Source organism: Ictidomys tridecemlineatus, chromosome 7 (genome assembly GCF_052094955.1).
Source record: "Ictidomys tridecemlineatus isolate mIctTri1 chromosome 7, mIctTri1.hap1, whole genome shotgun sequence".
In the NCBI taxonomy this organism is placed as follows: Eukaryota; Metazoa; Chordata; class Mammalia; order Rodentia; family Sciuridae; genus Ictidomys; species Ictidomys tridecemlineatus.
The window spans coordinates 164,615,849-164,628,562 of NC_135483.1; the positions used below are offsets into that span (position 1 = coordinate 164,615,849).

General features: G+C 38.6%; 1 protein-coding gene across 3 annotated transcripts in view; it reads left to right on the forward strand.

Moving 5' to 3' along the window:
* The window catches only part of Spats2l (spermatogenesis associated serine rich 2 like), a 162,624-nt gene that overhangs the window by 104,601 nt on the left and 45,309 nt on the right, over nt 1-12,714 (forward strand). For all 3 annotated transcript variants that reach the window (XM_021720587.3, XM_078017813.1, XM_078017814.1), the window contains exons 5-6: nt 1,792-1,841; nt 4,207-4,453. In XM_021720587.3, coding sequence (XP_021576262.1) covers nt 1,792-1,841; nt 4,207-4,453 — 297 coding nt within the window. The remainder of the gene's footprint in view (nt 1-1,791; nt 1,842-4,206; nt 4,454-12,714) is intronic.

The window sequence follows — 12,714 nt, forward strand, 5'->3', positions numbered from 1 at the left end:
GTACTGCCTTCAAATCTGTTTGTGATTAGATGGATCACTTTGCTTGTCCTTGAAAATTTCACCTTGTCTCTGTTGAGATTTCATTAATAAAACTCGTTGCTGAGGAAACTCATATCATTTTGGTTGAGAATCCAATTGGAAAAGTTGTTTAAAAACCAGAGAGTCAAAAATATTTGTTAGGAGACATTTCTAAGTCATATTGCAAGCCCTATTTCACATGGCTTAAAAAACTCCCAAGCAGCTTCGGTATAATTAAAATTTAATACTAACAGCTTCAAAATCCTCTGCAAATATGGGTATTTCTTCTTTAGAATTACTCTCTATAAGGTCACTGTCCAAATCACAAATAGAATTTATGTCAAGATATAAAAACTGGAGGACTAATTGAATATTGCAGTTATAAAAGCAGAAGCTATTCACCTTCTTCTGATTAAAAAGAATAGGAGTTAGCACTTTTTAAAATTACTTTTATTTAGAAAACAGAAGCTTAGCCGTCAGTTAAAAATGACCCTGCTGATTATGAACCACTGTTGTGACTTCCCAAGAACCTCACGAAAGAACTTCCTACAGTTCTTACACAGGAAAACACTGTGAAACATTAATTCTTTGGGAAAATCCGAAAAGCCCAGTTAATAAAAAGTCTGAATTATAGATTACTTTTAGGAGCAGTTTTATTATTTCAAATACAAGCAACTCAAACAAGTCTAAGAGGGGCATAGAATTGGAAACTGGGTAGATAGGAATGAATCGCCTGTCTAAACCTTAGCAAGAGAGCCTTCTGCGAATGTGCCAGCCACAACGGACCCAATGATTGGGTCCCTTCTTGTTTGAAACGTCTTACAGAGAGGAGCCTGCAGTTTATCTTTGTTTAGCCAACACACTCTCGGTAGAGAACTCTCAGTCTAATAAGATCATATAAGAATGCTTACCATTGTTGAAAGAGTACACTTAAGAGCTATCCTCTAAGAAATGCCTGTGTATATGAAAACAACTGATGAACTCACTATCAGTAACTTGTTATCCAAATTACCCCCAGCAGTTGAAACCAGTAAACTTTGTTAGACCACGTGGAAACAGCGATTATCCTAGCTGACCAGTGATAAAACATCCTGTCAAAATGTTTTATAACTTAATCAGATCTGACTTTTCCTCTAAGTCAGTGCCATCCCATATCTGTGTGTGAATGGGATAGACGGAACTTGTGACTCAAGTCATCGTTTAATGATCTTAGTTGGTTTCAAGATGGAAGCCTTGTGAACATGTTCCATCCCTATCACAGTGGACAGAGAGAAACTGATACTGTACGATCTCCTCATCCTCCTGCAGGTTTTGAATGTAATGAGTATGAGTAGAAAAAGAGAAAGAATAGCCACCCGGAAAACTATAATTCACAAGGTTAATAATATTCAGAATCCCATGTTTGGTTCAGAAGATTTAGGGTGTTTTTATTCATATATTAAACAGAATAATTTTAATTCTACCTATAGCAATGAAGCTATCAGAAAATTCTCAAGGTGTGTTTCATTTTCCCTATGATAATACAGTGATAAAAAATAAGCTTCATGGAGTGGAGCTTAATATTAAGATAAAACTAAGATTATGCAGTGACTTAAATGAAAATCTGGGAAAGAAGAAATGAAACTCACATTTTTATTAAGGTAGGATGTAGCAAAACAAACAAAAAGCCCCCGTTCCCTGCACAATTGCTACCAGGATGAAAAGAAAGAGATGTATTTTGTGTGGTGTTTTATTATATGGATATTTGTTGAAGATTTTTTTGTCTTTATCTAGGCAGTGCAATTCAAGTTCTCAAAGAATGGAATATGACAGGAAAAAAGAAGGTAAGATTAATATTGATTGTGAATTAGTAACATCATCAATCAAAACCTTCAAAGTTGTTATCATTTCAACAAAGCTGCCAATTGTATGCTTCTTTCAGATATATTAATATGTATACCCAGAAAGCTTCCAAATTCATGACTTTCTTAAATTACCAGCCACTCTCATTATTAATGCCTCTATTTTCTGTTCAGTGTTTTTTAACCACCAGGTGTGCTTAAGAAGTCCTATAGTTGTGTTTTTTTGTAAGTATTAAGGGGAACCCAGCTGGAGAATTCAAAGCATTTAAGACATTGACTTGCCTGAACATATCCCATACTACAAAGGAAAAAATTAAGGAGTGTTTTTAAAGATACTTGAAAAGCTCTAAATATATTTTCACATATTTTTTTTTCATCTGAAACAAGCTGAATTCTAAGGTTGATTTTTAATAAAGGAAGATCAAAAACTTCCTTGAAGCTGTGGTAAGCAAGGGGCCTTCTTGAACACTGGCATGCCCCTCCTCCTCCGAGACAGAGGGGAGGAAATTTTACTCTGTCCCGTTCCAGTTACATGTATTGAGCCCTTATCTAGTCACAAGGAGACTGTGACTTCTGAGCACATGAGTGGTACCCGTGGCAAAAAGCTGCAGCTCTTTTCAAAGCCACCGACCCACCTGTTTGCACCATGGCACAGCCAGGCCCTGTGTTTTGGTTCTCATGGGATATTATATGCCAGCCCACCCTTTCCCAGGAGGGAAGATCACAGGCCTGTGAAACAGGTTTTTCACAAACAAAAAAGGAGTATTACATTCACACAATCCCAAGATTACTGAAATTACAAGAATCATCCTTTTCCCCCCTTTTCTCCTTCTAGTTTCATGTATAATAAGAAGAATTATAAGATTTTTTTTTCATCTTTGTGTGCCACCATCTTTGACAATCTCTGCTTATCTTTAATCATAGCTTCTCAGGCTTCTGTGTGAGATGAAGATGATTTGCAAGTGATTGAAAGGCAGTATTTATCTTTACATGGAAAAATTTCAGATGTGTGGTTTGGGTTTTAAATTTCTCTGATGTAAAAAAAAAAAAAAAAAAAAAAAAGAGCAGAGAGCAGCAGCTGCAGACCCAACTCATTACCAAGTCTTTCTCTTCCAGGCTCAATAGGGAAATGGCCTCCCCAGCCCATTAGACTATAGACTTAGGGCCTGAAAGCTGGAAGCCCTTCTCCCTCCACTCCCCAGACCCACTAAGGGGTGGTGGAATAGGTACCATTGACTCTTTTATCCTGCACACGATGATGTTCATTTCTCACCTAAAGGAATCTTATTGGAAAGTGAATGGGGCTTCAAAAGAGAAGAAAGGGAGTGGGGAAGAGGGTGAACAAGAGGAATACATTCTTTTCATTTCTTTCCCAAGTATGCAGGAGAACAAAGCCATGGCTGGAGCCTGCATCCTACTGAGTTAAGTACACTGAATATCAACTGGATGCAAAGCCAAAGTCAAAGAAAGTGTACCACATACTTAGGAGTAGCTACTCTTAATTTCCTAGATAATATTATATATTCATGATTAGGGCATTATAGGAGCAATACAGTAAAACTTTGCCATATGATATTGGGGTCTGAACAACTTCATCTGTATAAAATGCAGGGTTATGCTATTTCAGATAAACAAAGTGAAGCCTTGTAATGCTGTTTAGCTAGTAGCTGAGAAGACCAGGGATCAGCTACACTGTTGCACAGTCCAAATCCAGGTGGACCCAGATGAGTTTGACATTTGTCACCTCCAGCCTAAATATTCACAGGGATGATTATGGATCCCATGGCTACTTGAGACTTTCTGAATAGTGGCAGCAATTTTAGGAATTTCCTGCTTGGTTGGTGCCTATTTCAGAGGTACCCAACCTACCTTCTACTTTCTCATTTTCACAGGAAGAGTTCAACCCTTTTTTCTGGCAATCCTCCTCTCTGGCACCCTCCTTCCTGAGTGATGGGAAGGCCTCCCCTGTCCATAACCACTTTAAGAAACCAGAGTTACTCTCTAATGGCACCGATGCTGAACTCAAGTTCATGTGACAAAATTTTGTTATATTACCACTCACGCATTAGAGCCTCACATTGCTCAAATGTCTCTGCTATTTAAGCCATTCCTTGTTCTCTTTTTCTCCTTTTAAAGGAAACTGTGTTTGTAATGTAAAAATTTAGACAACATATTGGTAGGAGGAAAATATTTAAATTAACTTGGTGGTTAAGATATAGGTATTTTTGCCTATTAACAGAGCCAAGAACCAAACAAAACAAAACAAAAAAAAAGATAACCTTATTTTCAACTCTCAGATCGAGTCTGAGCTGAATATAATTATTTTCTCATTTGTTTCTCATTATAGAACAATAAAAGAAAAAGAAGCAAGTCTAAGCAGCATCAAGGCAACAAAGATGCAAAAGACAAAGCCGAGAGGCCTGAAGCAGGGCCCCCGCAGTCCCAGGCACCAGCCATGCAGAACGGCCTTATAAATGGCTGTGAGAAGGACAGCTCATCCTCTGAGTCTGCCAATGAAAAGCCAGCCCTTGCCCCTCGTGAGAAAAAGATCTCAATACTCGAGGAACCTTCAAAGGCGCTTCGTGGGGTCACAGGTCAGTAAGTCTTAAATAAATCTGCTTAGGCAGACACAGAAGAAAAGAACACACAGGGAACTCATTGGGGTTGCTACTGGTGATGCTGGAGAAGCATCCGCTTATGCACAGATGCATGGATCCACATGGGCTTCCTGAAGCCAGGATAGGGCAGGAGTACAGGGTTAAGAAGACGTGCTCCATCTAGCCCTGCACTAAGTCCTTAAAAAAAAAAAAAAAAAGTTCTAGTCTGTATTGGGATCCTCAGGACAATGGAAAATCTTATTTCTTTGTAGACACCTCTGTTGGAATTCACCTGGGATAGGGAAGGATAATTGGTGACAAAAAGAAATCTTTCCTTTAGGAAGGGCAGATCAAATTACTTTAACTCCTGGTGAATTTTATATGATGTGATAGAATATGAGCATCCAGGGTGTTAGAATCTGGAATGTTAATTATTTGCACTATAGCTATAATTAATTAATCTACAAAAAGCTACTTCTCAATACACTGTTAGGCTTTGAATACATCATATTTTTTTCCCTCCAGTTTCTCCCATTTCTGTAAAATTAGAAAACTGTCTTAGTCTGTTTTCTGCTGCTACTCTAACAAAATACCACAGCAGGATAAATTATAAATAATAGAAGTTTATTTGACTTCTGGGAAGTCCCAAGATTGAAGGGTGATGGGACAAACTTTCTCCTTTTATAAGTAACCCACTCCCGCAATAACTAATCCACTCCCATGATAACAACCTTAACTCATTCATAAGGATGGGGAGGCTTATATGTCAAGAGCTATGTAATATTTTGAACAACCAATAAAAAAAAGGATGGGGAGGCTCAAGTCCCTTCCATATTGTTGCATTAGGGATTAAGTTTCCAACACAATAATTTGGGTGACACATTCAAACCATAACATAATTGTATTGAAATCTAATAGAGCAGTCGTTCTCAATGCTGTCTGACCCAAAGCCCCATTTTTATAACAAATCTTAAAATAAATCTTATAAATAATATAATTTACCTAGAAATAGAATTTCAATAAAAAGATAAGAACTCTAGGAATAAGTAAAATGGAAGGCCTTATAGAGTGACCCAGTGACTACTTGTAGTGGTGCACTTTGTACTTGTATGATGTAAGACAGTAGTCAGCTGGATACTGTGGACACTGTTTCTTTATATTTAACATGTGAAGAAAGCGTCAGTAAGTATGGTTGTGCATACATGTGAAATCACTTGGAATGCAGCTGATAAACACCCAGATTGGCAGGGGGTGCTGGGTGCCAATTTCAGCATCAGGACTGCTCGTCTTCCACTTGGGGAAAGACTTAGTCAAGTCCTGAACACCATAACGTACCACCTTCCCCTCAGTTTCCACAGAAGTTGAATCCTGGCAATCTAAGTAAATCCTATAAGTCCTTAGTAAAACTGTCTAGATTCACCTCATCATTTTTTTTTTAACAATCATGAATGTCCAGGTAAACATAAGAAAGTTCAGAAGGCAGCACAATTCTTGTTGTACAGGATGTTCCTGTGATTGTGATCATGTGGAAGCCCTTCCCCCCAAACACACATATACAGTCATTTTGGTAAATGTTCAAAACACTCCCTTGGCCTTTCAGAATGCCTCCTATGGGGTGATAGATCCCTCAGTGAAAACCACTCCACTCATCAATTCCTAACATTTCTCTTCTAGCTATAAAAATCCTGACTTGATTGAATCAGTGACTTTTTAAAATAGTCTGACATCCAGAGCACTGTGCTTGGTGCCTCAGTGGGTTCTGAGAAGGATAAGGTGTGTTCTAGTCTTTGAGGGGATCACATTATGATGTCCATGTAGGGAGGGCTCTGGGTACCCCAGGGAATTTAAGGTTTGGAGAGGAGAGGTGCCACACCCAACTGCGCCATCCATGGTGGCAGTGGGCATCAAGGGGCCAATAGTCAAGGTGATAGGGAGGACACAGAGGCTCGGAAACAGTGAGAGGAACTTTACCCAGCACCTATCTCTATTACTTTGCTGTTTGCAAGGCATTGGCAGCAGCTGACATGCCAAAGATGAGTAAGACACCATGCCTGGCTAGGATAAGAGTTGGGTCCAGCAGAAGAGACAGGGAGACAAACTAGAAATTACTTGTGCCAAATCAGGTGCCATGTGCCAAGTCAGGGATTCAGTGAGAAGGCATTAGAAAATGGACATTCTGTACAACACACTGGTCAACCCTTAAACTGCTCACGAAGCACAAACTTTCTTCCAGAAACAATTTCCTGGGGTTGGGGATGTGGCTCAAGCGGTAGCGCGCTCGCCTGGCATGCGTGCGGCCCGGGTTCGATCCTCAGTACCACATACCAACAAAGAAGTTGTGTCCGCCGAGAACTAAAATATATATATATATATATATATATATTAAAAATTTTCTCTCTCTCTTCTCTCTCTCTCTCTCTCTCACTCTCTCTTAAAAAAAAAAAACAATTTCCTAACAACTCCATTAATAGTGCTGTAATTCAGATCATCCTCATTTACTATAAGATGGTTTTCTTAAAACCAAACAATGCCCTAAGCAACTTAGTGAAACCCTGACTCAAAGTACAAAAGAAAAAGTCTGGGGATATAGCTCAGTGGCAAAGTACCTCTGGGTTTCCCAGTAACAAAACAAAAAAGCACAAAATAAGACAGTGGCAACAACAAAAATGATCTATTTCGTTTTGAATGCAAATTCTCCAGGAATTTTTTAATTTAATTTTTACTGTGTCTACAATTTGGAGAATTTTTTGATTTATAGTCAGGGCAGGAGAAAGAGATTAAATAATGGAGTAGCAGATTCCCAACTTCACTTGTTATTGCTTTCACATGAATTACTTTCAAAATCTAATTACTCAAGTTACTGTTTTGATATCAATCATAAACTAAAAGCTTAGCACATATATTTGTTCATTTACTCATAATTTATACCTTCTTCCTAAAACAATTTCAATAACTCTGTCAAGTATATGACTAGAGAGAAGGTGATGCAGAAGGGCTTCACTTCATGGTGGGTTGCTAGCTTGAAAGTTAAGTGCCCACAAAGGGAGTTCTCTATACAAAGGGGCTTTGGTAAACCCTATCATAGAATTTCTTATGAATAATTTCTGATTGCACAAAGAAGCAACCCAAAATCCCTTTGGTTCTGTAAGTCGAGCATGAAGGCATTATTTGTTAATGTCACTGATTCATTACAAATCTTTATGCTTGGTGTACACTTCTCTGTTAAAGAATAAATGATGGGAACGGAAGGTTAATGGATGTTTTTGCAAAAGGAAGAGAATCCTCTTGGTTGACCATGAACTTCATTAGCAGCCCACGGGTTTGGATCATGAATTTTAAAATGAGTTTGTAACTAGTTAAGTTTTACTTCTCAATGATAATGAGGGTTCATCAGGAAGTTCATTCCAAACCTGTTAAATGACTTTAAAATGCCTGTTTGGTCTATCAATAATCCTAAAGACCTCTAAAGATAACTCTTAGATGAGTGTTAGGGTTTGGGAACTCTGCATATCATGTTGAGGGGAATTTTGGTACTGGCAAGGATGAGAGAGAGTAATCCTTAAATCCTGTCTCCTCCCTTGACAGCTGAGGAAACTGAGGCTCATAGGTCGAGAAACCAAGAGTATATCTGTTCTCTTTAAAAGTTGGCAAAACCCTGACTCAGATCCATGCAATCTTAAACATGCAGTGGAGAGCTACTGCTGAAACTGTGAACTCCCTAACTCCTAAAAAATGGATACTGAAAAATTAGAAAAAGTAATAATAATAATGATAGCCTATACTTGAGTGGGTTCACAGTTTGAGCCTAAAAGAAATCTCCAGGCTACTTGTGGTGGAGCATTTATCAGGCTCTCCAGTAGTGAAACTGGCTGAACAAAGCCTGCCTTGGATGCCCCACTGAGCAGGAGGCTGTGGACGTGTTTGGGGCGTGCTTTATCTTTTATAACACCTTGACATTCAGGATCTCTCTTTTTTAAAAAGCCTTAAACAGAATCATTGTTCTGGTAGGGGAAGAGTTAGCGTTAAGATCTATGCAGGTGGCTCAGGGGTGTTAGTGTGACTTCCTACGTGAAAAATAACTACCCAAAGCACCATCATTTCAGGCTGTAAATATAGTACTGTCAAGTGGGACAGTGCTGTGTGTCAGTGTATAGCTTAGAAGTTTGGGAGTAGGTTTTAGGCCTGAGAGTAGCTCTTTTCTGTATTTCAGAATTTTTAATAACAGCTCAAATTAGACCTTTTATATAATCCAATCAAAATCATCCTATGTTCAAATACTAAGTCAGGCAAGGAGTAGACCAAGATTTATTTTTACCACAAGTCATGCCAAAGATAATATTCTTTTTCTTAAGGAACCATCTAAATGTCTAAAGCACCTTCAGGTTCATATTTTCCAAGTATGCTTCCTGTCTTATGTTTAGAAACGTAGAGCAGAAAGAGTATTTCTAAGGCTCATGTAGCTGAGATGTGTAGGTGCTCATTTCCATTTAGGCTGGAACAGTAATTCACATTCCTCTATTGTCTTTCTTCTACTGGATGCAGTTCCCACTGAATAGGAAAGACACAGGACCACAGGCCACCAGCAGCTTCAGTGAGATAAACCTTGAGGCAGGCTCTCCTGTCTTTGCCTTGTCCTCTGGCTGACTCCAAGCACCTTCCTTTATTTTTCCTCATCCTGTAAAGCAATCTTGGCAAGTCTGGTCTTTTGTTCCCTGTTCCCCATGCTGTGTTTACTGACCTCCCCAAACCAGAGTTCAGGTTTGCCCTGTATTACAGGCCAGGTAGGGCCCTGCTATTTTCCCTTTACAATGAGAATTCTCGGTTTCTGCAAGGAATTGCTTTCTCATTCTCCAAGTGAAGTAAACCAAATGAGAGAGAAAGGGCCCTGTTATTTTAGAACGTTGGTTGCTTGTCTTTCATTTGTGCTTTCTGTAACAACAATAACAACAAAAGCACGCCAGCACTGTTTCGCAGTGTTTTATATGGCCTGAGGTTCCCACAGGATTTCCAAGCAAATTTTTTCATGTTGCTCTTGGCCCAAGCTTCAGGATGACCTCCCCTGCTTCTCTAAGCCCCATATTGGACCAGAGGATTAGAAAAGATGAACAAGAAGAAAGCAGCTAGCTTAGAACTTTAACAGCAAAGCCAAATGTGTATGTTCTAGGATTTCAGCAGTGCCAGCTCTCAATTGAAGCAATAAAGCCGTGACTCAGAACTAGGACATTGAGCAGTAGACTTGTTTCAGACCTTGATCTCCTCGATTACTAGACACATGACCCTGAACAAGTTAACCACTCTGATTGTCAGTTTCCTTATCTGCAAAGCAGAATATAGTACTCCACTTTATAAGATTCTAGTGTATAGTAAATGAGATCCATACGTGATTAGTGCAGCCTCTGGCACAGAGTAAACCTCCTACTGTTCATTGATCCATTGAGTAAATATTGTTAAGTATCTAACAGAACATGTGCCAGGTGTTTTTCTATAGGAAAAGAACAAAATGACCAAGTTTTTAGTCTCAGGAAGTTGACATTCTTTTGGGAATAGGAAAAAAGAGATGGATAATAAGACAGAATACAACAAAGGTGCTGAGATAATTATAGATTATGATGAACATGCAGGAAGCTTTTAGGAGGAAGTAGGGGGTGGGAGCTACAGTTTCGTCAATAAGCATCTGAAAAGGACACATTTAAGCTTAAATTCAGGTTCTTCCATTCAGTCTCTCCTATCAGGTTATCATGATCTGGACAGCCTATGTTTTATTTAAACTTTTATTAAGCACCCTAGTGGAACCCCTTATATAACTATAACCACAGGTTTTTGCTAATTTTTGAAAATTGAAGGTACAATACTTTATTAATATATATGTGTGTATACATGTATGTATATATGTATACGTATTAATATATATAGATGACCTTAAGTACTGCTACATGAACATGTATCTTGATATATTTTAAGGCACATATCTTCTATTTTCACTTCTCATTGTTATTTTAGCATCTAATTTCTTGGTCTTGGCTTTCATTTACAGTTGTGTCTTGCTCAGCCCCAACCTCTGCTTCAAGCACCACCATATCTGAGCTGTCCAAGTAATTTTAGGAGAGACCTTAGATTGCATTTCTAGTGACTCAGAGCCCTCCTTCCTTTCTCTGGGCATGATAAAACAGAGAGAGAGAGACAGGTACAAGATGTAGTGACAGGAGGACACAGGACACATAAAACCCCTCAGGTGTTTCTCTGACAATCGAGGAGGTGAAACTCCAAGGCTTCTCCTTTCTCTTCCTTGTTCAAAAATCACTTCAACTGTGACTGGATGACTAAGACACAAAACTACTCATCTCTGAATACAGATGCCTTCAAGACTTCCCACGCATATATTAAAATGGATTTCAATGACAAATGGATTTAATTAAGTGGACCATACTCCCTATAAAGACCAAGGTTTCAAAAAAAAATTTTTTTTAAAAAAGACTTACATGGTTCTATCAAAATGCCAGGAGAATTGAACCTGTTTTGCAGAGAAGTAAAACAGAGGAAGGCACTTGATTTGTTAACATGCCTACCCTTTGCCATTGACAGCTTGTTATTATCTATTACCTTTTAATATAATCAAGTCTGTAAAGGTATTAATGACATATGATTTGGTGTAAAGACAGTGTAAACAAAACTAAAAGATTTTTTTCCAGTCGGAACACAGCCAGCTTTAAAGCACTCTGAGCTGCTCAAGTTTCACAGGACTTGAATGAAATAATAAAGCCCATTGGCATTTGATAAAGAAAAGGAAAAGGCAGAACTGACGTTATGTCTGAATAAACCTGTCTGTTTTGGTCTCTGTTCCAGAGTTATTGGTTCCTCTGTTATCTGTTATTACCCTGTGATGCAGAGGTGGAAGAACAATGCAACTTGCAAGAGAAGTGTACAGTAATCGCACTGTGAAGAGTTTTCTTGGGGCCTCATCAGTAGACTCTGATGCTATCATATCTCATCAGTAGACCCTCATGCTATCATATCAAGAGAGTTATCTTTGCTCACTGTCTCTATTTGTTCTCCTCTTTCTCTTTCAATCACCACCCTATTTGTTATGTATGGCTTACAGTCCATCTCTCCAAAGAAACTGCTCCCACTAAGTTCACCGGTGGCCTGTATGGCATTGAGACTAGCAGGCATTTTCAACCCTTTATATTTTTTCCTTATAGCAGTATTCAACATTGGCACCTGCTGTATCCTTAGCCACTCTTTTTCCTCTTGTTTCTGCCACCTGACACTCTTGTGTCTGCTTCTTCTGTTTCCTTTGAGAGTCATTCTTTACCTGGCTATTAACTTGTTGAAGCTCTTCAAGGCTTGTTTGGTCCCACCCAGGTCCAGCATCATGTAAAGACAGCTTTTCTTGTTAGATCATTTCAACCATACCCTAGCTTTCATTATGCAACATGGCTCACAAACTCACCTTCCCGGTCCAGGTTACTCTCAGAACTTCAGGCTCTTATTTGACATTTTCTCCTTGACATTTCAAAGCATTTCAACAACATGCTCAAAACTAACTCATGATCTCCTTTCCAGTCTTGGCTCTCTTTTAGTCTTCCTGATCTTACTGCACCATCTCTCCAGGGACGAAAGCAAGAAATTTAGGTATCCATCATGGCATTTCAACTCCCACTTCCAATGGCGGTGACCAGGTTCTGTTGATTTTCATTTCTACGTCTTCCTAGAATCCATCCATTCTTACTGTCTTCACCTCTACCTTCCCACCCAAACCACCACCCTCTCTGGTCTGCACTGCTACAGTAGTTCACTCACTCATCTCCTACATTTAATAATTTCCCTCCAAATCATTCTCTGTTCTGTGATCTCTTCAAAAGACAAAGCAGACCTTTTATGAGTAAAGAGCGAAAGTCTTATCCTGGCCTCCAGACCCCACTCTAGCCCAGTTTGAAGTTGCTCATTGTTGTTTTTTATTGATAATTATGAAATTTGTGTTTCTGAACTTAAAATACCTTATCCTAATTGAGAAAATTTGGAAAATCAGTAATGTTTAAGGAAAAAGAAATATATCCTAGCTCCTAGAGAAAAAAAAAACTCTGTTAAATTTCATTTTAGAATTTTTTAAATGCAGAGATATAGAATTTTTTATAAAAATCCTATTATGCAACATGTGAACTTTATAAATCTGCTTTTTACTTGACATGTATACTACCTCATATCGTTTAATTTTCTCTAAGGTGATTTTAGTGACTGCATTGTACTTTTATGAATTT